General features: G+C 45.1%; 1 protein-coding gene and 1 long non-coding RNA gene across 3 annotated transcripts in view; one reads left to right on the forward strand and one right to left on the reverse strand.

The window, feature by feature from the left end:
• The window catches only part of tmem8b (transmembrane protein 8B), a 33,914-nt gene that overhangs the window by 2,316 nt on the left and 4,559 nt on the right, over positions 1–27,039 (forward strand). Inside the window, exons 1-12 of one of the 2 annotated variants that reach the window (XM_035640747.2) lie at positions 1,752–3,083; positions 3,183–3,372; positions 3,877–4,084; positions 7,329–7,462; positions 8,184–8,452; positions 11,093–11,478; positions 16,350–16,446; positions 16,873–16,996; positions 19,802–19,944; positions 21,295–21,473; positions 22,683–22,829; positions 26,733–26,849. In XM_035640747.2, the coding sequence (XP_035496640.2) occupies positions 3,290–3,372; positions 3,877–4,084; positions 7,329–7,462; positions 8,184–8,452; positions 11,093–11,478; positions 16,350–16,446; positions 16,873–16,996; positions 19,802–19,944; positions 21,295–21,473; positions 22,683–22,829; positions 26,733–26,849 (1,887 nt within the window). In that variant the 5' untranslated portion in view covers positions 1,752–3,083; positions 3,183–3,289. Of the gene's footprint in view, positions 1–1,751; positions 3,084–3,182; positions 3,373–3,876; positions 4,085–7,328; positions 7,463–8,183; positions 8,453–11,092; positions 11,479–16,349; positions 16,447–16,872; positions 16,997–19,801; positions 19,945–21,294; positions 21,474–22,682; positions 22,830–26,732; positions 26,850–27,039 lie in introns of those variants that run through there. The other variant, XM_035640746.2, reaches the window with a different exon arrangement.
• Positions 8,325–27,039, reverse strand: part of LOC118314354 — a 43,131-nt gene continuing 24,416 nt past the window's right edge. Inside the window, exons 3-4 of the long non-coding RNA XR_004794637.2 lie at positions 25,421–25,531; positions 8,325–8,462 (exon numbers count right to left, since the gene is read on the reverse strand). This is a non-coding gene — a long non-coding RNA (uncharacterized LOC118314354). The remainder of the gene's footprint in view (positions 8,463–25,420; positions 25,532–27,039) is intronic.

A 27,039-nucleotide genomic window follows, 5' to 3' on the forward strand; every position in this document is an offset into this window, starting at 1 on the left:
TAGTTTTAGCGTTTGGCTGTTTTTTTGTTTTTGTTTCGGGAACACAAACGTCTTTGGCAGAATCTTATTTTCACGTCCAGGAGGTTTGAAAATAAGAGATGTGCAAGTTTATTGTCCTTATGTTCAACTCGTAACTCGACATGCAGGTTTCGGACATGTCCTATAAGGTGATTGTGTCCTGAAATCTGGCAAATAAGACTGTCACAGTTACAAACACCTTGTTTCAGAATATATTCGCAAACTATTTGTCATCAAATAAATTTTTAAAAAAAATCAAATCAAAAACAAAGTATAAGAAAAGTATTTTGGCACACCTGAATACAGACTGGAGAAAGACATCACTAACAATGATCAAGACATAATGTACAGCACACTGTCAACACTTTTTGATGTGTGACCTTTGTCGGGCGTTTTTTTAAAACAAAACAGCCACAGAAACCATTGGCTCTCCACTTTATTCTGTTTGCGACCCATTAACACGAAGCAACGTCTACTTGCAAATTCCACTGGGTGCAGCAGCTCTTTAGGTCGTGAGCGGAATAATTTGAATAATATTTGAATATGCTTTTGGGGATGCTGAAGAGGTAAAAGTACAACAAAAACAAACCCCCCCAAAGATTGGAGAGAAAGTCTGACAAGTAAATATAATTTGATGTAGCGGGTAATAGATTCTCTATAAGTCCAAGCTCCAATAATCGTCTCACATCCCTGGAGTTGGAGGACTCGTCGGCATCCGAACCCCCGGATTGTTCTTTTAACAGTTCCCGGATGAATTTTATCACCACTCTTAAAGGGATAGTTCAGTGAGTTTGAAGTGGGGTTGTATGAGCTACTTATGCATAGATTAATATGTTTCCTTATGGCGACGGTGATCAGCGATGTCATGTAATGGAGTTGGGAGGAGAAGTGGATGTAGCGCAAATCGGTTCAATTGAACGCTAGAGGATGTATTTTTGCAGGCGAAAAAAAATACATCCTTTAGCGTTCAGTTGATCGGAGAGCATTTAAAAATGTTCCCGAAAAAAGCCGCTTTTCGCTGAACGCCATCGCCGATCGCCATGAGGTGACATATAAACTATGCATTGGTGACTCAAACAACCCCCACTTCAAAATCGCCGCGCTATCCCTTTAACCAGTCGATGCAGAGTTATTGACTCCGATCGAGAATAATCCACTATTCACAGTCGTTCAAGAACGAGGTCACGTCTTGGCTGTGATCTTTTGCTGCCAATCTACTGAGCCCCTCGACCTGTGACCATGCAGTTTCTTCTCAGCCTTGGTCGTTGGTATCCCTGTAACTTTTTTAAACAATGAAATAAATACACAGTAGACCAGAGGCAGACTGGGAGCTTTGTAAGAGTTTAGGCTTCGGCTCCCGTCAGTGAGGCCGCTTCACTCTTCTGAGTTTAAAAATCAAGATTCGCCTCCATAGGTGAGAACCAGCGCGAGCTCTGAGCAGCGGCTGGTTTTTCTCCTCCCTTCTCTCTCTCTCTCTCTCTCTCTCTTCACTAAAACACTGCACATTCAAGAAAGCCTTTCCCTTCTCGCACCCGCGCCTCAAGGCCCTGTCACCAGGAGAGGGTCACTTGGCTCTTCTTTCCTCATCATGGTGAACAGATGCAGATGCAATCGCAAAAACATCAGGGCTGCAAAACACTGCATTGCCCCCCCCCCCCCCCAAGAAAAAAAAAAAAGATGAAAGAAGACAGCGAGCGATGTTATATTCCAAATACAGATTGTGGAAACGGTGGATTCTCCGGCGACACAAAGGGAGCGCGCCACGAATTGGTACGAAAGCGTTCTCCTCCGGTGAGACATCAAGGTGCTGTCAAATTATGCCCATGAAACACAGCCGCCGTCTTTGTCATGTACTTGTGTTTGTATTTATAACACTCATCTAAGCGATGCAATGTGTTCTAGTGTGGCAATCAACTGACTCACACCCCGCCCAACCCCCCGCTGGGTTGGCTGGTCTGCCCGCGCAGCTCGTGCAAGGTAATATGGCAGCTAACACCTGTCACTTGTTTCCGCTGCGTTCATGTGCCGAGCCTTTCGATGGATGTAATCCGAGGATTGGACTTCGCGGACGCGTGGCGTGATTGTGCGCGCTGGACACGCGCACATCTCCCTCTCGGCCGGTTTGGAAAGAGAGTTGAAGTCTTGTGATTACACGTTTCAGTGATGTGGCTCGCGGCAGTTTTCCGGGCTCAAGGGGGAGGAAGGGAGGAAGCTCGTCATCGCGGGCTTCAGACGGAGACACTGCCGCTACGCCTCTGTTCTGTTGACGAGGATCATAGTGCTCGTACTCGGGATTGGGTCCAGTGGCAAAGCTCGGGAAGGCGGTTCGCCGGTCGTCTGGTACGTGCACTTTGGGTTCGTTGAAATCTCCGGTCCATCATGGTCCCCAGAGGATACATTCCAAAGACTCCGTGACGTTTTTATCTTGCTCCACCGATTGGTGTCAACGTTTCTACATGTTTTGTGAAATATCTTGACATCTACTTGAGGGATTAGCAGAAAAAAAATCTGGCACAGACACTTATGGTTTCCCAGAGGATGAATCCTTATCACTTTCATGATCCCTTTTTTCTTTTAATCCAGATCCATCATCAGGTCAAATTCTTTTTTTTAATTTGTCCAGTGCTTTGGTTTATGACTAAATACCATAGACTGTGAATGAATATGGACGACGCATCTCCACTTGGTATGGCCATGGTATCAAGGTCCCACCGATCAAAGCGCTCGTCAATCTTTTTTTATTTTATCGCATCAAATAACTAATTAAAACCAAACTTACCAGAACGTTTAACACTTTAACACGCATCAGCGTTATGAGAACAACATAAAATGGCGTGTGACTTGTACACTGATTTCTTTCTAGTTTGGTCCGCATGTCCTGTTTGCTAACATGGAGGAGGCGGGGTTTGTGATCAAGACCCAGGGCAGCCACCAGGGGGCGATTCCAGATGTTTTGGCTTCACTTTTATGACGCTGTTATTTCCATGACATTCCCATAAAACCTCGGCTGTACTCTGTGTATCGTGCTAAATTACTAACACATTGAAAGAAAGCGGGAAACCGAGGTAAACAATATATGAACATTTAACTGATACTTCATTTTCCAAAGACGGTTTCCTCACATTCACCCTCACAGATATTATCCGGTTCCCTCTCCCCCGCAGATTGCCTTTTTGTGACCGAATACTTCACCCGCACGCCTCGAAAGCTGAACGCGTTCAACTCGTTCGCCAGTGTGGAACTGTTCCACTTCAATGTGCCTGACGACACCATGATGGCCGTATGGAACCTCATCACCTTCAAGGAGCAGGGGGGCACGTTCGGAGACAGCTGCCCGAACCGCAACGTGACCGTGTAAGACAAATTGCGTTTTTGTCGCAAACAACTTTTTCCCTCCTTCTGAAGTCGCTTGGTGTTTTAAGCTGAAAAAGCCCTTTTGTTCTGTTTATTCCTTTTGCCAGAGGCACACTTAAAAAGCCGAAGTCTGCTCTTTCTGGAGGGTATAGATAATAACAAGTATCTTATATACTTTACCTTCTGGGGGGAGGTTATAGCAGCTGGTTAGCCTCCAGCACTGTGAGCTGTTACTTGCCAACTCGACATATCGAGGAAAAACATCGGCTGCATGTGTATCTTTTCTGTTGGTTCTTTCTCTTCCGTGTCCCTGCGATGCCGTGACTGATGTGCTTATCGCATTCAAATATACAGGGTTGGTTATGATTATTAATGTTTTGTATTTGAATTTTTCAGATTTTCACGCTGTCAGCTCCTCCTCTACACATCTAGTGGTGCTGTGTATGAAAAATATGAGGCCCTCAAAAGAGATTGAATTCCCCCCCCCCCCTTTGTGATTAATAGGTACTTCAGGTCCGGGGCTCCGCCAGTAATCAACCCCCTGTACACGAGCTTCCCCCGGGACACGGTCGTCCCGGGATCCTTTGCGGTGACTCTGACCTGGTCTCTTCCGAACCGCACGACGGGCGCGTTCAACGTGACCAGCCCGCTCCCCGGGGACTGGTTCCTCGCGGCGCACTTACCCAAGGATGAAGGCAAGATCTCCGTCAAGGTGAGAGTGACGGCGTTCATCACAAACACACATCGCGGCTTCATATTGCACGTTGTTATTTCGCCGGCGTGTTTGATGCTCACCTTGATTACTGCGTCGCACAGCACTGCACCTCAGACATTTTGACCTGGCGCTGCAGGAGAAGCAGAGGTGAAGCAAATTTTTCTAATAACAATGGCTCAGTTGAGCCGGCGTACACAAGGGCCAGGACCCTGGAACTATATCCAAGGGATGCAGTCATTTCTTAATATGATCAATTACACCCGCGCTTTTCCTGCTATGATGAAAATGCCTGTGTTGAAAAAAAGCTTCTTTGCAGAGGTTGACTCACAAACACTGGGGCTGGAAAAGGGTCTCTTTCTGTAGGTGCTTCTCTTTTGTGTGTTCAGCCATAGTTGCTTAGGATAACCACCAGATTCTTCCTTTGGAAATGAATCAGTCTACAGCCACGCTAGTGGCTCTGCTTGGCTGTAGACACAGGAAGTGTGGTGCGTTTAGCAAAAATGTTAACATAAATACTTTTAGCAGGTCAATCATCGTTAGTTTAGGTTGTTAGCATTATGGCATTTGCCAATCAGCTCCGAATCATAGACTGTATAGAAAAATGGACGTAGTCACCGGGTCCGGAAAAAGGAAGCCAATGCGAAAGTGCCTGAAACACGTATTCTCTGGAATCACCAGCAGAGGGCGACTCCACTGGTTGCAAAAACAAGTCTCACTCGCTAGTTTCAAGTCTTCTTCAATACAGAATGATGTTCATTTTGTAAACAGTGGTCTCATTTAGAGTTAAATAGACGATAAAGCCCCGTATACATCGGAGCGTGGAAGCAGCGTGATTGACAGCTGGTCCGTCCGATCAGTGAATGTTTGCGGGTGTAGGTGGACGCGCAGTGGACGAGCTCTCAGACAGACCCGGCTCCAATGCTATGTCAAGTTGCAAAAACAACAACCAAAATGCCAAAGTCACGGCTGTGGTGGATATCTTCTATCTTCTATCTTAAATATTTTTGACCCGGTGTTTCAATTAACAGATCACCAAAGTTATTATATGAATGCGAAATCCAAAATGTCATTGTGTACATACCATATGTTGCATTACGTATCTGCACATGACACTATGATCGCTGTGTAATAAGCAAATGAGAAAAAAAACTCTTCATCCACCTGAAGAACATGAATGCATGTAAAACAAAAATTCACCACCATCCTTCACGTAGTGGTTGGACCGACCGACCGAGCGACACCACAACAGTCGGTTCCATCCTTGCGGCTGTGTAACAACACATCTGTCGGCATCCGCCGCTGAGAGCAAAAAATGAAAAGCTCGAACCGCCGCTGTGTTACGCATCACTCGCTAATGGAGACCGGTAATACAGGAGCGTATTTATGCTCATGTGTTATGTAATGCGACTTTCGGTGCGATCTACATCTAAAATATTCTCCTCATGGTTACTTAACTCCCCATCAAGATAGTGAATCAAATAAAAATGATGTAAGTATTGGTTGAGATTAGTATTCCAGTTTGTGCTGCAGAGCGTAAAAGAAGCAGAACAGTGTCAGAGAGGTTTTTTTCATTCATCTTATCATGTTCTCCCATTTTGGCTGCATAAACACCTGCTGATTTCCATTTCAGGCAATTTATCTGTCACTGGCACGGCTTTCAGTCGTGCCCTTCCTTTGTGGTTTCAAAGTGGAACCCGGAACACACAACAATCAGAGCATACCATCAAAAGTTGCCGTCGACATTTCAAATGTACCAAAGAACCGGTTTGCTTTGGGGGGGTGGAGGTGGGAATGGAGGCGGCTGCGGCTAACAAGTGTGATCGGCATTTTACCAAGTTCTGTCTCTTCCTGTGCAGATCCTTGTGCACTTTGAAATGCAAATGCTAACTGTTCTATGAAGACAAAAAGCAACAAACTGCCCAGACAGCCTTTCTAATCGCTTGCCGGACCAGGAGCAGGCGCATCACGTCCTGATTTTCGCACATCACACGCAGCTCGTTGTAAATGAGGAAGCTGACGGTATAACGATAAGAGTAATAAAGGATATGAAATGTTTACCTGTGCAATCCGTCCGTCGGTTGCTACGCCTTCATCGAATTGTCTCGTATAGCTGAGTGACGGTGATACCGCACACGACTACATTTCTCTCAATTCTGCAGGGTTCAAAGTGGTTTAATTCACATTTCAACGCACGCTTTTTTCCCCACTTATCTATCATTAAATTAAAAAAAAAAGATGTTACTGTTTTATGATAATTAAATCAGACAGGGTTGACATAATGGCTTGCCAGTATATATTAGCCTTTTAATAAATTCTGGATATTGGCCAGTCAGCATTGTCTACTGTCAGTGCCATGGAGCTGAGACTGCAAATATATTTTTTAAAAGTCTGTAAAAGACACTATGACTTATTTTCACACATTAATAATACTTTGTATTTATGTCTTAAGTCATAATTCTTCATCCAAAGACCAAACACACTAATATCATCTAACATTCCTGCACTAATTTCCCTCTGTGAGCCTTCAGCATCCTGTCGAGACTGAACGTTTTCTTAGATGCTCATATCTTTTTTTGGCCAAAAAATGATCATATACTTAAAGATATCGAACGCCGTCAAAGCGTTCTGCACTTACAGTGTAAAAACATTGGCCTTCAAAATGTCACACGGGCTGTTGAGCCTTGATTAAAAAAAACGGAGCTGGCTCTGCACAAGACACACGCGTGCAGGTCGGACTGATAGGTTGTAATAAATCAAAGGGTCACCTCAGCGGCTCCCCGGACTAATGACAACGCCGCCCCGTAATGGGGGGGGGGCTCGAGCAGGACGGGGTTGGCGAGCACTCGACGGGAATGAAGAACCTCATTTGCCATTCGCGCTCGTCCTTTCTTTCCTTCCTAATCAGGTGCGAAATGCCCCCCAGCTCCTTGCTCAAAACACAGCAGATCACGTGTGGAAAAGTGTTTCGCAGTCTGCCGGCTCGAAGTCACCCCATCAAGTCATGCGCATCAAGCACCAGCGGCTCAGAACAACACGAGCGAAAAATAGCGGGTGCATGTTACACTGTGTGGCAGGCGGAGGGAGGACAGAGTGATATTAATCCAGGGAGGATGACAGGCCTTGCGCACACAGTCCATTAGGAATCTTCAGCCAGTCTGACTGGTATCCAGTCTCCTTCACCGGCATTTTAAGAAATGGGGGCGAGAGAGAACCACTCTAATACCGTCTGTGATCTCTGCAGGGTCTGTCTGAAGAATGCCAGTATCTGTTCCAACCGCAGCTCATCGTCCAGAGGCTGATTGGGATTTCAGTGCTGTACCCTGGATACTTCATCGACCAGATGATCCCCATCCATAACAGATCTGCACTTTATAAGTAAGTCTTCTACTCAGCTCGTCATACTGTATACCAGGCTGCGGGGCAGGACAGGTTGAAAGAATAAAAATAAATGAATAAATAAGTAAGTCTTCTAATTCAGCCTCCCCCTCCCAAATAAATCCTGCACCTAATCATATTCTCTCTGAGAGGAACTTTAGATTTTTTTAAATTTGCCCCCCAGGTCCACCTCCTCGTCTGCCTCTCAAGTTGTTGTTTTTTTCCTAGAGTTTTTCTCTATTAGCTTATCTTGCATCTCAATTTTGAAAAGATGCAATTTCCAGGTGGAAATAGGCTGAACACGTTTATTAACTCCCCCCTCCATAAAAAGTCTCCTCAGTATTGTGAGCGGAGTAATAGGACCCCCCCCCCCCCAAGTTTATATTCAATTATCTTCTATTTAAGGTGATTGCTTCATGAAGAAGATAAATAATGTGAAGTCAATTTTGGTTACGTAGTCAAATTTAGTTTTATTAATCCTTCCTAAAATGCTGTGTGTGTGTGTGTGTGTGTGTGTGTGTGTGTGTGTGTGTGTGTGTGTGTGTGTGTGTGTGTGTGTGTGTGTGTGTGTGTGTGTGTGTGTGTGTGTGTGTGTGTGTGTGTGTGTGTGTGTGTGTGTGTGTGTGTGTGTGTGTGTGTGTGTGTGTGTGTGTGTGAGGTAATTCTGGATTATGTCCCTAACGGCCCCTCATTGTGTCTGTCTGTCTGCGCGCACACACAGAGTGTTCATCCCCAATTACGTGTCGAAGGTGAAGGTTCAGCTGGTGAACTGCAGCACCAGGAACAAGAGCAGCGACAGTTGCCCCGTGGTGCTGAAGATAAGAGCCCGGGCGCCGCCGGTCCACAACTCGAGTGCCCTCGACTGCAGGGAGTGGAACCCTTGTGAGCTGGTCACGCCTGTCCCCGCCTGGGAGCAATGGTACTACGTCCTGGTGGAGAGGTACCTCAGCAACTCCGACGTCTACTTCCGCATCGGGGTGCAGGTCACGGGTGAGACTCCCTGAAATAAAGCAGCAATATTTGTTTTTATTTGTATTGGGGGAAACACAAACAAACACATAAAAAAACATTATCACTACATAGATATATATTATATAATATTAGACATTATTGTGTAGTTCCTCATTCTTTCAGTGTTTTGTTTTTTCAGACAAAAAATGGCTAGAAAATGTCAAAACATTACATCAACTGACATAAGCCACAGTTAAATTAAGAATTATTTTTATGATCATTTAATTCTCACCACAATGAGCGTTTTCCTTTTCAGTCGCATAATCTTTTTAAACCGCCAGGGTGTTAAAAACATGAAAAGACTAATAATCAGGTGTCGGTATATCCGTATTGTATTGTAGTAGTGCCAGGGGTTATTGTAATCCTTAAAGTTAAAGAGGGCGGAAAAAAGCAGTGAAACAAATAGATAAAATGTATTTTACGATTATTGATCAAACAAACCCGCTGAAACAATCGCCGCTCTTTACCTGTTTATGTTTTCCCACAAAGTCTTTTTTAAAATCAGAGAAATTATTACTCTACTGACACTTAACCACTGTATATCTTGGCCTTTTCCTCCCAATATGTTCCTATATATTTTATATCATTTGTGATATAATCTGCCCATTGACACATAGATAGCAATAACATTAAAAGCCCTCTCTCTGTAGTACCAGACCGCAGGCATGAATAATATTATTCTACATGTAGTTAAATTGTCAGAAATTCAAAAGGCCGGTGTCTTCTCTCATATGTCATAGTTTGAATTCATTACTGCTGTTTTTTTTAAAGGGAAGCATGATTTTTCAGCACACAGGTATTTTGGCTTGTTGCCTTAATCTAAAAATAACTTGTGTTGGATTTTCTCTTTTTTTCTCTCACCACTTTCCACTCCATTGTCTTTCGGTGTTGTTTGTTTCGTCTTCCCTGCTGCTTCTGAAAGTGTAATTTAAGACTGTGCTCAGCTGGAGTGAGCTCCACCAGCCCCGAAACTCATAAATTAGGCCAAACAAAAGCTCAAAGTTAATTTCTTGCAGCACATCATATCCAATATCCACAAATATACAGTCAGTGGTATAAAGGGAGAGCGGCACTCCATTGTGGCACTCTTGGGAGAGGACGACGGATTGTTAGGTGTGGTTTTCGTCTTTGTATCACGGCAAAAAACAAACCAACAACCTTCTGACGGGTTTCAAACTGTGTTGTGAAGGCGCTCGTGCGTGTACAAGTGTGTGGGGCAGAAACTGAATTTTTGGACGCGTGTTTTTTGGATGGGAAAAGGGAGCCCGGGACACAGCTGGAGCGAAGAACCCCCCGAACGTGGCCCGCATGGAGGCGATTCATACGGGCGCGCTAAAAGACTGAAAGTGCTGGATCCTGTTTGGGGGTTTTTTGGGGTTTTTTTTGGGGGGGGGGGGGGGGTTGTGAAGAGCGAAGAGATATTTCTTTTATGCTCACTCCACAGGGATGGCTCACAAATCTGTGGGAAGTCCACTCCCCCGTGTAGCGATTCCCCTCCCCTCCCTTTGACGCTGTACAGTGCACTTTGTTGCCATGGCAACACAGACACTAATTATTCACACTGCCCCCCGCCCCCCCACCACCACCACCTCCAGCCTGCCAGGCAGATCTTACTTGACCTTTTCGTGGATTTAAATTGAAGAACACCTCAGGTTCAGGCTAGAGACCATCTGGCGTGCTCAACCTTCTCGTGCTGCGTCGCCGTCGCCGCTCATCGTTGCCGTGAGCAGTCGCAGAGTTCAAATTTGCTCCAATTCACAGGTTTCTCTGTCTAGCCAGCGAAACGTGGCGAAACTAGGTTGCACTTTATTATTCATTAGTATTGTTTATCCGGTATATTTTTCACCGCTGTGTCTCGGCCCTCACCGCGCGATTTGGCCGTGGGGAGCGTTTAATTGTGTAATCCTGCAGATACAGTGTGAAAAGCATAAAGAATCCAATTCTTTGGATAATGAATGGTATAAAACTATGAATACACAACCCCCTCCTCTCACATCCACCCACACGTGTACAGTACATACATAAACATGCGCTACAAAATTCTGTCTTGATTTAACGCAGATCTTGTTCCTTGTTTCTACCAAAATTACATTTGCCTTCCAGCGTGCCGTAGGGGTTAGTGTCGGACGTCAAAATACTTGAAACCCTTTCAGGGACGACAACGCTGTTGTGCAAACGATGCAGAGCCAGAAAAGACTTTGAAATCCGTTGCCCCCCTGTGGGGACGTGGCGATATTTGATGGTGCGTTGCCAGTTGCCACCAGTGACCGCTCTGCGGCGAGTTGCTTTGTGTCGAGTGAAAGCATACTGTACGCAATTACTGTGAACCTTTATCTCATTAACAAGCGCGATGCGGCGCCGAAGCCTCGCCGTTTACATTGTGGGAGCCCGCCGAAGGGGATCATTTCAGACACTTGCAAAGGACTCAGTTTGCTCAGCATGCCTAATGGCGCAAGTGAAATAACTGACTTGTTTTGTTGCCTGTTAGTTTGAGATTTGCTGGGGATTGGCTGTTTGATTTAATGAGAGGGATTATTACACAGGATGTTCAACTGGTGTTCAACGTACACCAGAATTTTGGGGGATTTGATATTTTTGACTTTCCTTTTTTCTCAACAGATTGCTCCAAGTCCAATTTGTCCAAGGACCGCGCACCGCCCGGCTCCTCCATGAACATGCCTCAGTCTTTCGGAGTGGCGATGGGCTTCTCGCTGTCCGAGACGCTCTCCGTGGCGACGCTGCCCAGCCTCGTGCCCAACGTCAGTCACCTGCACTCCTCCTCGGACGACAGCGTCGTTTACCTCGCCCCCACCGCCGACGCCAACAGGTGCTGGCCCATCCGTCCGACTCTGCGCAACGAGCTGGACACCTTCTCCGTGCACTTCTACGTCTTCTTCGGCCCCAACATATCCATTCCGCCGGACAGGGCGGCGGTGTTCGCCATCAACCTGATGCCCGTGTTGGACAGCGGAGGAGTCCTCAACATGGAGCTCAAGCTCAACATGGTGAGTGCCTCACGTTTTGCTTACGACTCCAAAGTATTCTGCATAGTTTGTTCCTATACAGCACAAGGGGGGGGGGGGGGAATCCTTCCATACACAAATATGCTTTTGCAGTGATGCACACGTCTGAATCGTGCGATCCACGATGATAAAATATATTTTCATTAATTTTCCACCACCACTGACGGAAAGAGAACCTAAATAGCGCCGTGGGTCGAAATCCGCGGCAACAACGAGCATGTGCGGACGTGTGCATCACTTTTGAAGTGTCCTCTGGAATCACTTCCGTTTCGTCGCGGTCCACTTGCAGCGCTTTTTCCTAATGTGTTATGTTGCGGCGTTTGCAGAGCGTTTTCGAAAATTGCCTCTTTTTTTTTTTTAATTGTTGAAGATGTTTTCTTAATGTGCTCGTGTTTTCTCTATTTGCATGTGTTTCTCTTAAGTTGCGGCGGCCCTGAGCTCTCAGGGCCGCCGCAAATAAAGCTTTGATTGAATGTTTTAAAATTTTCAAGGCCACTGCCGCAGGACAAAATGACTATTCATTCAAGAAAATGTGAAAGCGACAGCCAAAGGATTCTAGAAGGAAACGTTTTTGGTTGTATGTATGCAGTAATAGTGCAGAGGATCAGATCGTCATCAAAGAACGTAGATAAGCACCGTTTGGTGAAGTGAAGACCTCCAGCTAGAGAAGAATATTTGTGCTCGCAGATTTGTGTGGCTGAGCTGCAGCCTGCTAAATATGGATCCTCGTCTGGTTGCAGAATTTACCACGGGCGCTGGAGAAGTTCACAGTGAAGCGGACGCCAATGTTGTGGGGCGTGCGACATATGTTTTTCTAATTGCGAAGGAAGGAAATGCCAAAAAAAGGATTTGATCATGTCTTTATTAATCCGTCCTTTAACGGCGCGGGGGGTGCACCTGCAGTGGCTCAGGAGGCCCGACGGGGAGCCGGGGAACGGGAGAGCTGCAGGCGGGCAGATGGACTTTTTAAACAGTTTTGCTCCTAATGGAAAGCGGGCCGAGCCGGCCAGCGTTGAAATAACTGGAGGATGAAGCATGAAAAACCCTGACAGATAGCTCTGATTATTCAGTTCAGAGGAATGTCCTGACATTTTTTCCGCCGTCTTGGCAGGAAGCGAGATTGGTATCTGTTTAATCTTTCATGCATCCAGAAAGAGATATCGGTAATCTTTTGCCCGCAGCACCTGTAGTGCTTTGCGACGAGAGATGGGGGCCGGATGTGACAGATGGCCTTTCGACAAACAAGGAGGACAAACAATCCTGAGCTTTCAATCAGCAGACGGAGATTTTCACACGCGAAAAAACGACGACGCGATTAGGAAAATTAGCTCCGATTAATTGACAATGAGAACAATTGTTCACCGTAGTCCTTTCGTACGGATACGACATGTTTGAAGTCTCCACGGTGGATCATCTCTGCCTCCACATCGGGCGCCGAACGACGAAATTGATAATCGATGATCTCGTCCAACCCCCCGGTGGGAAAGCAACCGGCCCCTATTTTCCAGCCTGTCAGGGGAAAAAACACAAATCGTTGACTTTGAAGGAAGTGACAATTATTGACTGGGCAATTAATCTGATGTTTTTCTATCGGCCGATGGCGACACGGTGGGTTCACCTCACGAAAACATTTTGGTGCAATAGCGGCCCCACGGGTTGCGCTGGTGCTGTGGTGGAAACCAGGCTGCTGTGATTCTGTTTTCGCATGAGCCCCACGTTTCTATTCTACGGAGAGACTGTCATGCTACATTATTCTACGGACAGACTTCTACCCCCTCGGTGATGATCTGTCACTTGCTTGTCACGGAGCGCAGAATCCAGTCAGCCGCCGCCAGTGGGGGACCACGAGGAAGATTTTGCAGGGGCTTATGGGGACTCGCTCTCCGTGAATTGAAGAGCGTCTTGGCTTTTGTTTCCTCTGGCAATTTTCTTTGGGTATAGAGCTAATGCAGAGAAAGAAACTGTGAGCGCCTAAATGAGCGTTAGTGCTTGAGATCCATGTGCCTGTAACATTTATACACGTCCACATTTGGCAGCGGCCATCTGTTATTATAATTCACCTGTGGAAATGTGGAGATACATTTGGAAAAAAAAAAAATGGGAATAAATAAATGCAAGAAGAAGAATATATTCTATCAATTCACGGCCCGTCAATAAATGAATCTATTCTTGTTTTTGAAAAATTCTAATTTATTCATTTGTTTGTTTGTTTGTCTCCAGTGTCACTTTTGGGCCCCAACTCGTTTGTAAAAGGGATGAGGGGGAAAAAAAGGAGTTGATTAGAAAATACCGATCTGATGCCAAGAGAAAGAAGTAAGAAATGTTCATGTTTGCTGTTGCTAAGCAACAGTGGCGTACGTCCAGTGATGTGCATAGGGTGAGATGCTCGCAAAACCTTTTTTTTTATTTAAATTTTATCATAATGTACCAATACCAGTCAAAAACAATGCAACAGCGCAACGGTGCATTATTTATTTATTGAAATTAAAACTCATCAAGGAGTTTATTGTAATTAGTTTGGGCGCTGCGATGTGCAACAACATCTAGTTCCCTTTTTTCCAGCTTCATCCACGTTCCCGCCTCAGCTGCTGGCATTGTGCGTCCTGCCTGGCAAATGTCGCCGACACAACTCCTGGGAAATTCAGCAAATCAAAAGCCACACGGGTAAAACAACAGAGATGAACTGGCATCCGTGAGAAGTTGTTTCCGTCCGCAGCATTTTCGTGACACAGTTGTGTGGTGCGTGTGTGCGTGTGTGTGTGTAAGGTAATCCTTTTGAGGGGATGTTTGCTCAGAAGTTTTCCCTGCAGTACTTTTCTCCAGTCACCTTGAGCTCTGCATTGTTTGCTAGACAGTGCACCTGATTGAATTAGGCCTCCGCCACTCACACTCATAATAACCAACAGCTGCGTAATGGATCGGGCATATAAATCACAATATTTACCGTGATTAATGCCGCGCTGTTTACAACGGCGTTACAAAGTGTTTTACAAGTAGCGGGCAATAAATATAACGCCCAAACAAAATTAACATTACAATTTCCAGACGTTAATATTTGAATGGCGCACACAACAACAACAAAAAAACAGACGAGCACGTCAAGAACCGAACATGAACGAACAACAGAGCCTTGACAACAGAGCGGTACTTTTAGAAGTGATTGAAATCCCTTTTGGAAAGCACTTGGTAAGTGGACAGCAAATATGTTGGCTGCTGACGGATGGTCGGCTCCCAGCTCGACGGGATGATGCAGCTGGAAGAAAGATTGAGGCTAGAAATATTTGTCTGCAAAATCGTAACTTTGGGTCAGGGGTGAGTCGAGACAAAGGAGTTTCCTGGTCTCTTCGCCCCACGAATGGCTCGGATGTCAGATCTGAGAAAGATCAAACATATCCGACAACATTTAGATGCTTTAAAAGTGTAAAATTAAAGGAGATGTTAAGTCGTTGCCCGCCATCTTTGGATTATCAGGAAATGTGACCATGCGCAAGCGCTGAATCAATGAACGTCCTCATTCTTTCTTCATTTCATGCGTTTCCCTGGTGAACCAGGAAGTCAGTGGGCACACTGGACACGGAGGGATCACTGAGGGATCAGAATTCATCCTCAATGGATCTTTAATATTTGCTGTAAGCGTCACATCAACCGATCCAATAGCTGTGGAGATATTTCACTTTGGACCAAAAAGGGTGGACCAGCAGACATCTCTTCATTTTAACGCGCGTGGCTCTGGGGGCCTCCTGACCCCTTTGTGTCCCCTTCGCCTGTGCCCCGCGGGCTCATTCAGGTCTCCGTCCAGGAGTGTGTCGCCGCCTAGTCCTTCATCCTCAAACTGTGGGGCAGAGTTGGGACAAAAGGTGGGAGGGACTATCTTGAAAATGCCAAGTGGGCATTATCCTACTACCAAGAGAGTCCGGGACAGATGGTGGGTTTATAAGAAGCTTGAAATCTCAGCGCCTGGCCAAGTGTACGTTAAGTTATTGCATCAACAACTTTGCCTACCTCCCCGCATGCACTGCGGGGGCGATAGCAATCTTATTCATTCCAGATATAATTGCCTTAGGTCGTCCGAACCAGTTCTGTTTCCCTTTGGAGGCGAAAGCAAAATGCACGTTCCGAATGCTGTTACGTAAAAGTCTGGGGTGGCGGCGCGGCGGCGCAGCGGTGAGCACCGCTTGCCTCGCAGCGAGAAGGTTACGGATGTGTCCGCGTGGGTTTTTCCTCCGGCGTCCTCCCACCGTCCGCAGACATGCAGGTTCAGTTTGATTGGAGATTTTTTTAATTGCCCATGGGTGCGAATGTGAGCACGGGCGGTTGTTTGTCTCTATATGTCAGCTGTCAGGTCTGATAGACTGTCTTGGGTTCAACCCCCTCCGCCGCCCCCCGCCTATCGCCCAATGTCAGATGGAATCGGCGCCAGCTCACCCCCCCCGATAAATACTGGATGAACGCGTCCAGTACTTATGGCTGCTATTTGCACTCCTGTTGTTCCTTCACCAAAAGAACCAAATTGGGCCGCACAGTGACCTCTGTTCACCTCGCGACTGTTTGTTTAAGCGTTCACGTCTCCCCAACGCTTGAGTACTTCTAATGCATGAGCGTGTTAATGTATAATTGATGCTCAAAGGAGATAAACTGCCAACATCTTCATTTAGGTGCCGCGGGCAGACGTGGGGGGGGGGGTCACTTTCACATGATTTGTTAGCTTTAAAGTTCACCGTCTCGCAGCTGAAATGAGACCTGAGGTCATCGTGAACGCTGTTCGCTCGCAGGCGTGATGGCGGCAGATGGTTGATGGTTGGTTGGACGAACGAACGAACGATTGGCGTTTTTGCTTTTGTGTCCTCCCGCAGTCTGCGCTGAAGGGAGCCAATGTCACCGTGTTTGGCTGCCTGAATCACGGGATGCCTCTCTTCTTACGGGACCACTCGTCGCCGAAATGTGAATCAGGTAAGTCCAATTTGACATTGCGAGTCATTTTCTGTACACGGCTACAAAACACACCCCACCTCTTCCAACTCCGAAAAACCATCTCTGTTCACACACAAGTTACAAGTGTTTTCCTTAAACTTCTTCAATAATCGTCTTTCAGTTCAATCACTGGATCTGGCGCTGATTTCTTTCAGGACGTCCACTTCAACTGAAAACTGAATCTTTGCGTCCTTTCAACTGATACTTCAGCTCACTTCAGTGCCTACACTTAAACTTCAACTTCTCTCAGTTAATATATGACGACTGCAGCTTCGACTACGCCAGTAGTTCAACGAGTTCAAATGCTTTTAAGTACGACATGTCAGTGGTGTTAGGGTTTTTTTTCCTCTGTAACCCTGAAGCTCTTGCAGTTTTACATGCGTTTGTCGTCTTCGTCTGCTGCAGAATCGGAGGCCGGGTTTTTCCTTTCCGTGAACGGCTCTGCTAATATCACCAAGCTGAGGATTCCCTACCCACAGACGGGCACCTGGTACCTCAGCCTGCGCTCTCTATGTGGCACTGAGCATGGGTGAGTCAGGCAATGCTGCGTCTGCATTTTGACATTTGTTCGTCCCACTGTATTAGAGCTGCAACAGTTAATCGACTAGTAATCGATTACATAATTAACCCGCCAACTATATTGATAACCGATTAATCGGTTCAAGCTGTTTTTATGACCAAAAAAGGGTCAATTTCTTTGATTTTCAGCTTCTTAAATATGAATATTCTCTTGTTTATTTGCTCCTCTATAACAGTAAACTAAATATCTTTGGTGTATGGACAAACAAAAAAAAAATCATTTGGGGGTTTGGGAAACAAAATCAACATTTTCTTTTTACAATTTTATGGCATTTTATGGACCAGACAACTAATTGATTAATCAAGAGAAAAAAACGACTACATTTAGAATTATTCATGAAAAGGAACTCCTGGCAAAAAGAAAAACATTTTTCAGTCTTTAAAGCAAAATTTGACAATTTGGGAAATACACCAATTTGATCTTTTAGATGACCAATACCAATGTCGAGGCTATATGCTAACTATGAAGCTGCGACAAACATCTGGATAACTTAGCTTAGCATAAAGACTGGAAAGAGGGGTACAGCCCAGTCTGGCTCATGTGCAAGGGCAAGAATCGGCCTTGTTATTAACTAAAACTACTAATTCAAGAACTCCGATGAAGACACCGTCCTCAGCGTTTACACGTTGCAGCCTCACTCATTCAGCCACATCCTTTCCCATCTGTCAACCAGCAAATTAATTTGGGACTGGCTTCGTGAATGTGCTTCTGTTGCACACCTAGCATATGACAAGGAGGAGGATTGGATTTTGAGATTCAAAACCCAATTTTTGCATGCTCAACAAAACGTTTCAAATATGTATGTCTCAGGAGTTTTCTGGACGCACACACACACACACACGCTCACACACACACCTGCAAATTGAAAATTAAAACAGTCAATTTGCAAAGCGGACAATCTTAAATTCCTATTTCATTCGGTGAATGGATCAGACTGCGGAAAAAATATGAATAGCGAAAGTCTGATTTTGATGCTGGTCTTTTAGACTCAAAGAGTCTTCATCTTTTGTTTGTTATCTTCTTCATCATCATGTTCGCCATTTAGAATTTGTCTTGTAAAAAAGGCAGAGACACCACAGTAGATTTTCCAGTAGAAAAGTAGACCATAAGGCATCGTACAGACAAAAACATTTTTTTTGTTCTGTATAAAGAGCACAGCTCTTATCTCCACTGAACAAGAAAATGTCTTGTAGTCTCCATTGTTCTTCATGTACACCTTAATCTACAGATGAAGGCGATAAGAACTCGGCGGTTGTGTAAAATCTGTGTGAAAACGTAGGACAGAGAAGGCGGGAGAGATGCTTCCATTAACCTGCCCAACGCGGCGGTTTTTCACCAGTTCATAAGTATTTCACTATTCGGCAGATTGAGCCGTTTTGCCGAACACTTATGGGCACACGGAACTGTGAACAGAATGAAATTAAGCCGATTTTCTTTTCCCGGGCCACTTGGGAGCTCCAATTGAATTTGAATAACAGATAATAACAGATGGTGTGCGACATGGGCTCATCCTTACATGAGAGGCGGGCTGGGGAATGAGAACGTGGTAAACATTAACACAGCTTTCTGCAGTACGCGTTAGATCTCCACGCATTGACAAATGCTGAAGTCTGCGGTCTCTGTTAGATAAGGAGTGTGAGTGACGGGTGCTCTTCAAGGCTACAGTTACGTCGATTGATATGAGTTCAAAAAAACGGAGAAGCAAGCAGCTGTGTCAAATGAAAAAAAAAAAAAAAAGCTTCTGGGAAAAGGGAAAATAAACACATTTGTTCCCTCCTGGAGTTTTATTATCTGTGATTGATTGTGGACGTTCGCAATTAGGAAATGTACGATTGAAGTACAAACATACATGGTTGTTTTCTTTTTGTATCCCACAAAGTGTCAGGATGAGCAAATGATTCTGTGTACGGCTCCAGTTGCAGAGTAAAAGATAAGTTATGCGACAGCCATAGCAGCACAGTGAGGCTGCACGTAGAAACAGCAGTGCTTTGAGATGAATGCTAGGTGAGGCTCCCAATGATGCTGTTGACATGCTAAGGCGGATGGGAATCTCCTTAGATTTTGCTGGTATTTGGGCAAAAAAGCTAAATATTGGACAGATAAACATTTTGGACTTGATGATGTCGCTAAATGAAAAGTGAAGCGGATTACCAGAATGTTAGTAGCCTGCTACTGATGAATATCAGTAAAAGAATCATGGCAATCCGTCCAATATAGTCGTTGAGACAAATTCACGAAGAGCCACAAATGTCAACATCATAATGGCGGGAGAGGAGAAGTCTGGAGTTGGTAGGGTTCATCATCTGGGGAACAAGAGTGTCTGTACAGTATTTCAACGTAATCCATCCAATAGTTGTTGAGACATTTCACGAAGATTCACAAATGTCCACATAATGGCGGGGAAGGAGAAAGTTGGTAGGATTCATCCTCTGGGGAACATGAATATCTGTTCAAAAATTCCACGGCAACCACATTCAGGAGTTGTTGAGATGGGTCAGTATTGACCACAGTGATGAACAGAACAACAGACTGATGCTATCACGTCTAGTGTCAACGCTAAAAGCAGCTACCCACAAATAAAAAGCACTATAGCTCGAGTGCAGAACATGTCAGTTGAAATCCATTTTGAAGGTGAAACAGATTCTGCAGTTTCTCCCTTGACAGCAGTAAACAAGTAGCTTAATTCACCAGTCGTACCGTCTGTACATTGCCCATCTAAGTGTTCTGCCTCTGATTTCTTTTTTTTTCCTGCAGATTTGAGCCGTGCACCAATGTCACAGCCGAGGTGTACATGCGTGCATACCTGACTCCCTGCATCAATGACTGTGGGACATATGGACAGTGCAAACTCCTGCGCACCAACAACTACCTTTACGCCGCGTGTGAATGCAAAGCAGGTAATAATCCAACTTTGAAGATCTACATTTTAAAGCATCGCGTTGTCGGTTCCATTCTTCGGCGTCCACTTGCACAATGCGGGAGTGAAACAAAATGTCTTCTTGTGACTCCGTTTCAATGTGCACTTTGCATTCGATTCCACAAAGCTGCGGAAGCCAGCCACTAACAAAACAAAGCAAGTTGTTTGATTTAAGTTGAACAATAATTGTATAAGTATGCTGTATAAACATGCAGTGGCTTAAATTATTAAATCAGTAATTAATAATTAGCGAAAAAAAGCGTGACCATGAATAAATAATAGGAAGTGATTTTCAGCAGTCAAGAGCTTTTTTCCCCCTCATGCAAGATTAGAGAAAGTTTTTTTGAGGAAATTGGGTCAGCGCTGCCGCAGAGACTGTTTAATTTGTTGGGAAAAGATATCGTGTCGGGTGACAAGGAAACGGGGCAGGGCGAGCAAGGTGCGGTGGCAGAGGTCATCCGCCGGAATTGAACTGACAAAACACAGCTATTAAAATTGTGGATGCCGCTGTCTAATGAGTCATAGAGCGGCCGGGTATTAATCTCCCAATAAAAGCCCTTTTGATAAGACAATAAAACACACGCTTAATTATGAACATCTTTTTAATAAAAGATGAGCTTACGAAACAAAACAAAGCCTGTCCTCGGAGGCTTTAAGTAAAAATAAAAAATAAAAAAACCTGCCTTTGATCTTCTTTTATCGGCGCCCGCCGCTTTCTCTCCGCAGCTAAATCATTGTCATACTTCATATGTGTGACTGCTTCCTGGCGCGCGTTTGCATTCAGCACTCGCCCTTGGTCCGTCGCAAACTGCAAAGCCTCCGCTCAACAGCGCTCACGAATATTTAATTTGCAACTGTCTCATCCAATCCACCGCTTGACGAGGACCCAGTTCGTGTGGCAGAGGAGGCCGCGTGCAGGATAAACAACTAGGCTCATATCTGTTTTCGATGATCTTGCACAATAAAACATGTCTGTGTATTACAAAGGGCTGATCAAACATTGAACTTGTTGAGAGATAAACATTATCTCACCAGATTCTGTGAATTCTAAAGGGATGAGCTCTTTAAACAAAAAACTGCTTTTTCCTCAGAAGAGTTTACTTCTCATCCCTTCAGTGAAAAAAGATTAATGAAGGCTTTCCTCAAGTTAATAAAGTTTACATAGAGCTTTAGAATGTCAAGAGCTGCTTTGACGACTTTTCTCTCCAACCCATGAAGCCTGCAAACACGAGCTTTCTCTCTAAAAATCTTTGCTTTCTTAGATCAACATACAGTACTGACTGTGTGCGTGTGTGTGTGTGCGTGTTGCGTGTGTGCACGTGCTTGCCAGGCTGGGATGGCTGGGGGTGCACCGACAACTCGGAGGCTTACTCCTACAGCTTCCAGCTCCTCTCCACCCTGCTGCTCTGTCTCAGTAACCTGATGTTCGTCCCGCCCGTGGCCATCGCCGTCCGAAGCCACTACCTGCTGGAGGCGTCCGTCTACATCTTCACCATGTTCTTCTCCACTGTGAGTGGCTGCCGCTCGGCGCGAGCACGTGCGCATATTTTTCCCCACCGCAGAACTTGAGTTGACCTATAAAATGTTTTTGGGTAGAGGAAAACAGCACAAACAGGAAGCACTGAGAGAGCGCGGAAACTCCGCCGAGGCTGAGAAAACCCCCACCTATATATGGTGCTTTGCGCAAAACTCGCATCTCTAGCTGACCTACATATTTATGTATTTATATGTTATGTATCTGTGAAGATGTGACTCAAAATGTCAAATCTTGCAATAGGGAAGAATTCCTGGATCCAGATCCTGATCCCTCCCAAAATTGAATCACCTGTTACCATTGCCGTGATCTATCTTTCAATGCAAATCCGTCCATAATTGTTTGAGTAATACTGCAAACTATCAATCAAACAAACCTGGCGGAGGTAAAAACTGTAAAGCTGCATTACTGCTTTCGAACCTGGCTCAACTCCTGCTGCTTACACAACGCGAGCCACCGAGTCGCTGCGTCGGCCGACCGTAGCAGTGGTCGATTACTGTGAGAACAGAATGTTTAACACTCGTGACCTTGACGTTCTCCGCGACGAAGGACAAAATGGTTGCGAGTGCTATGAGCCGCCGTGCAGCGTCTTGGTGTCCGATAAGCCTTTAAACGCATTAATCTGTTGCTCCAACTGTGGACTTGTACTTCCTGTCTCACCGGCACCTTAAACAATTCACTCCACACCACCTTTGGAGAGGTTAAAAAAAGAAGAAAAAAAAAGGTTTGTTTACGTAGGAATTTTTTGATGATCTTTGGGAAAGGGCCTAGTGAGTAACGTGTGAGTGAAAAGCCAATTTTGGAAAAGGAACAATTTTCAGTAACTTTTTAGAGATTATCTAAGCACGAACAAACACAAAAATGAAATGTTTTTAGACAGTTAACCGGAAAATTGGGGCCGGACTCGCACGACTTGGATTAAAATAGATTATCCACGATGGAGTAAATTGAGACCAAACCATGAAGCTGTTGTTGGGTAAAAAAATCACTATCACTAATCTGAGAGCAAATAGTACATTTTTATAATGTGGAAACAAATATTTTTTAATTTTAAAATCAACATACTATTTTAAACGGCAGCTATTCAGAATGGGTTGTTGTTGTTGTTGTTGTTGTTGTTGTTGTTGTTTTCTTCCCCTGTGCCATCTGTTTGCTGGCCTGAACGTTTCCCCTCCTCCCGACAGTTCTACCACGCGTGCGACCAGCCGGGTATCGTGGTGTTTTGCATCATGGAGTACGACGTCCTGCAGTTCTGCGATTTCCTCGGGTCGCTCATGTCAGTGTGGGTCACTGTCATCGCTATGGCCCGACTGAAGTCCATCATAAAACAGGTGAGAGCCTCCCGTGATGCCACCTAGCTGTCATGACAAAGTGTTGGCGTCGTGAACCGCACAAAGTTGAGAATGTGTTGGTGGGTTGATATACATGATCCAACATGACACAGCTTCATAACTAACTCAATTATCTATTACTGAAAATCTGACTCACTTTGCGGTTTGTTCTCCCCATTGATTCTCTCCACAGCACTCGTCACACACGTCACTGACATGAATCGATCACACTGTGCGACGCGTAAAGAATAATACCAACAGCATCATTAACAATACAGACTAGTAAACACATAAAAAGGGAAAGGTCCGGCACCGGCAACACTCAAAAACTGTGAAAAGATGAGAGCTCACCAAAGCCTCTTCACTCCCTCCGGATGTTTTATTATTAGCTGAGAGTGATTCAGCCTCAACCCTGCCACCTCATGTGTCAAACTCCCTCCATTTAAGAAGTTTCTCCCCCCCCAAACTTGCACCTACAGTACGTAATAGGCCCCCGTCTCAACACTCCGAGGTCTGTGATTTGCCGAGTTTTGAGGCCGGCGTTCACAAGAGTTTCTCCACAAAATGTTAGATGTGGGCAGTGATTGGAACCAGACGTCATCTGACCGCCGCGCGTGTCCGCTGTCATGTGTCGCAGTGTGGCAGCGCTGCAGCCGAGGCCTCCTTGTTAGCGGGCGACAACTTGACACGAGCCCCCGAGTCAAAGGGGGATTAGAGGGCCGAGAGCTGCAGAGCTGTATGTAACGAGAGCTGCACATTAGTCCCGCGTGTGCCCCCATTTCTTTTTTTTCTTTCGCCGTAAAAACGAGGAGATCGACGCGTCGGAATCAAAGGCGCGTGGCACTAAATGATCTGGTTGTTCACATATTGCGGCGGAGAACAGAAAACACTGACAGGTGCACCGTCTCCGTGGGTCACTCCCATGGCCGCACACCAACATGGAGCAGTCTCAGGGAGTGTGTGTGTGCGCGCGCGTGCGTGTACATGTCCATAAATGGGAGGAGGAGGGAGATAGGGAGGGAGGGAGGGAATGAGGGGGGAGGAGAGTACGAACATCTGCTGTCCTCTAGAGTTTTCATTTTTGCTGAGCGCTGCAGTACGCAGTCACTAATCAAATCGAACGTCAGGACTGGCTAGTGGAACTGCATGTGTGCGTGTGCGTGTGCGCGTGTATTAAATAGAGACCCTGTGTGTTTTTTTTCCTTGCATATGTATACTCAATTCTTAAGTCCATGACCAGAGCTTTGACGTCTGAGGGTCTTAAAGTCACTCACAAATACTTCAGCAGAATATCTGTATCTGCTGCTTCACCTGACGAATGAGCTTCGGAGATTTGTTGATCTCGACTTGCCGATGGCGGCGGAATCATGTCATTTTTGACCATGCGTGATAACATTGTCCTCACCGCCGTTGAGATCCGGGTACAAGATGAATGAAACATTAGGATTCAGGTAATCAGAAGAATGTGTCAATTGAACGGAAACCGATTTATTTGCAGCAAAAATGTCTGTTGCACAGAGAACGCTCGTAAGCATGACAAGTACGTCACGTCAAAGTTGAACCAGGAAGTCAGTCGACTGTATAAAACAGAAGCTTTGAGTTTGAATGAGTCTGACTCTCCTGTCTAACCATGTTAGTGCTTCGGAGGGGCCGTATGTGGGAACGCAAACGTCCACAAATGTTGCCCTGGACATTTTCCAGGGAACCTTTCCTGCCAGCCCCCTGGTAACATTTCCGTAAAATCCTAAAAGAGTGAGTCAGAAATTATAGTCTGGTCCTGCCTCCTGCACGCGCTACCCAGCCCCCATGACCCGAATGTCCCGGACAGTTTCCTGTTGCTGCGTACGCGTCCGTCTCGGACAAATCTCCTGCCGCGTTCGTCATGTCTGAAAACAGCTTCGCGGACAGGAGCGATGACGGCAGCCGAAGTTGCAATGAAAAGCCATAATTATCCCTTATACGCGCATGAAATATAAATATATATAATTTACATCTCTCGTACAAAGAGAGCATTTCAACAGCCACCTTGAGGGCAGCCAATCAGCTCAGTGTACAGATCTACCCTTTATACTCTGTCAAAGCACGGGTGACAATGCAGGAACGCATATGACGTTTCAGCATCAGCAAATTAGCTTTATTCTACATGTCGAAGAGAATGAAATGCCAAGGTTGTACATTCAGTGAGTTGCCGCGAGATTTGTTTGAAAGCTCGTTAGTAGATAGTTGCGCTTGGATGCTCTTCCCTTTTTCCCCAAAGGTCAAGAACGAGCGACTATGTTCAACTCGCTGAAACGTTTCAGAGATGGCACGTTGTAAGCTGCTCACATACAGTAGAAAGTCTGTTCTACTGTATATTGGCATATAAGCATGAAAGGATGTGGCAGATAAAAATAGACCCTCCCACCAGGAAAAAAGAAAAATCTGTCACAACGACAGATAATGATTAATTACGGCGAAGAGAAAAAAAGCCCCCTGCTCTGTGAGCGTCCATGCATTCGCGTGTGTAGACACACACACGCTGCACGTTGCATGCTCGGCTGCCGCTCTTGTGATTCAGTGGTGCAGTGTATGACTGATGACTGTTGCCGCACCGAGTCCTGTGGCTGCAGCCGCGCCGCTCCTCTCCCTCTCGGTGTGTGCGCCAATTACTCCTGTTCCTCTGCGGGCGAGGTCATCCCTTCCTCTGGCTTTATCTCCCATGGCTGTGTGTCAAAGAAAAAAGAAGAAGAAGACAATGTTAAACTGCTATTTTTTGTAGCATACAGTACGTCTCTATTGTTAGCATTTTCGCTTCCATTTATTTTATTACCGAGGCTCTCACTCACACGCAGGAAGCTCGGTCGCTCAGTGTATTACTCTGAAAGCACTTTGGAATATCAATTTCTTTTTTTAGACAGTTATATTTTCTGACCAGGACCATTTATATTGTGGTGTATTAGACTGATGCGCTGGATTAAATGATGGAAGGCTTTTACATTTCTACAAAACACACAGATTTTCATGATACTGTATTTCTGGAAAACAACTCTCATAGTGGATGTTGACATTACAAGATTTATTTCATAATTTTTTTATTTTATTGAAACTATACAAAAGGACGCATTAAAAAAAAAAATTAAACAATTATCTAATATTTGAAATCATACAGTAGTATCCAACCAAAAAAAGACAATGGAGGGCAACAATGGAGTTCTATGATGCAGAGAAATAAGTCCTATCATAGGCGCTTTACAGGCTTTGTGTGCAAATATTGTGTCTCTCTGTAGTTGTTTCCTGTTTGTTCGGGACATTGTGTTTTTGTTATATTATATTATAATGTATTGTATTTATTATGTATTTTGTGTTCCTTAGTTTTCTGTTTGGTTGATTTGTGCTCCTCTGACCCCTTAGGCCAGTGGGATCCTTGCCCATCTGGCCTGTTGACTCATTCATCCATTCACAGTTGGTTTTATGTCTTTTCCTGTCGCTTGTTGACAGAAAAATAAAGATCATCTCCAGCCTTATATGACCTTTAATATTTATGGTTTTCCAAATTAGCTTGGTCTGCCAGATGGCATAGCAAAGCCAAGAATATACTGTTAATGCTTTTTTTTTTTTTTACAGTGCATTACCATACTGACTAGTACCTAATAAATCCAGACAAGAGTTTTGTTAACCATACAGAACTGACTTGCGACCACAGCACAACACTTTTTTTTTCCGCACGGCGTATCTTTCTTTTTCCTGTTTCCTTGTGGTGCATTCAGCTGTGTTCCAAAAAGTACAACACTCCCACCGCTGACAAGACAGAACACAGGTGTAAAACGGAGGGTCGGGGGGTGACGATTTATCACATGCTTATTTATCTGGGAAGAGGCCGGTGTTTGTCACTCATCGATCCGTGTGGTTTGTTTTTTTGTCCAGGTGCTGTATTTGCTGGGGGCGATGTCCCTGTCCATGGCGTTGCAGCTGGACCGTCACGGCCTGTGGAACCTGCTGGGACCAAGCCTGTTCGCTCTGGGCATCATGGCCGTGGCGTGGGTAAGAGACGTTCACATCTCTGCCGCCTATTGTGGAATATTACTCCACTCTGTTAATCTAGAACAATCTTGTTTATTTATTAAAGAGTAGATAAGAGTTTTATTGATCTTGGGGAGGAAATTCACATGTTGTATTGTGGCACAAGAGCTGAGGGGATCAGATAAGGGACTGTTGGAGTTAAATCAATGCA

This window comes from Scophthalmus maximus, chromosome 19 (assembly GCF_022379125.1).
Source record: "Scophthalmus maximus strain ysfricsl-2021 chromosome 19, ASM2237912v1, whole genome shotgun sequence".
NCBI lineage: Eukaryota > Metazoa > Chordata > Actinopteri > Pleuronectiformes > Scophthalmidae > Scophthalmus > Scophthalmus maximus.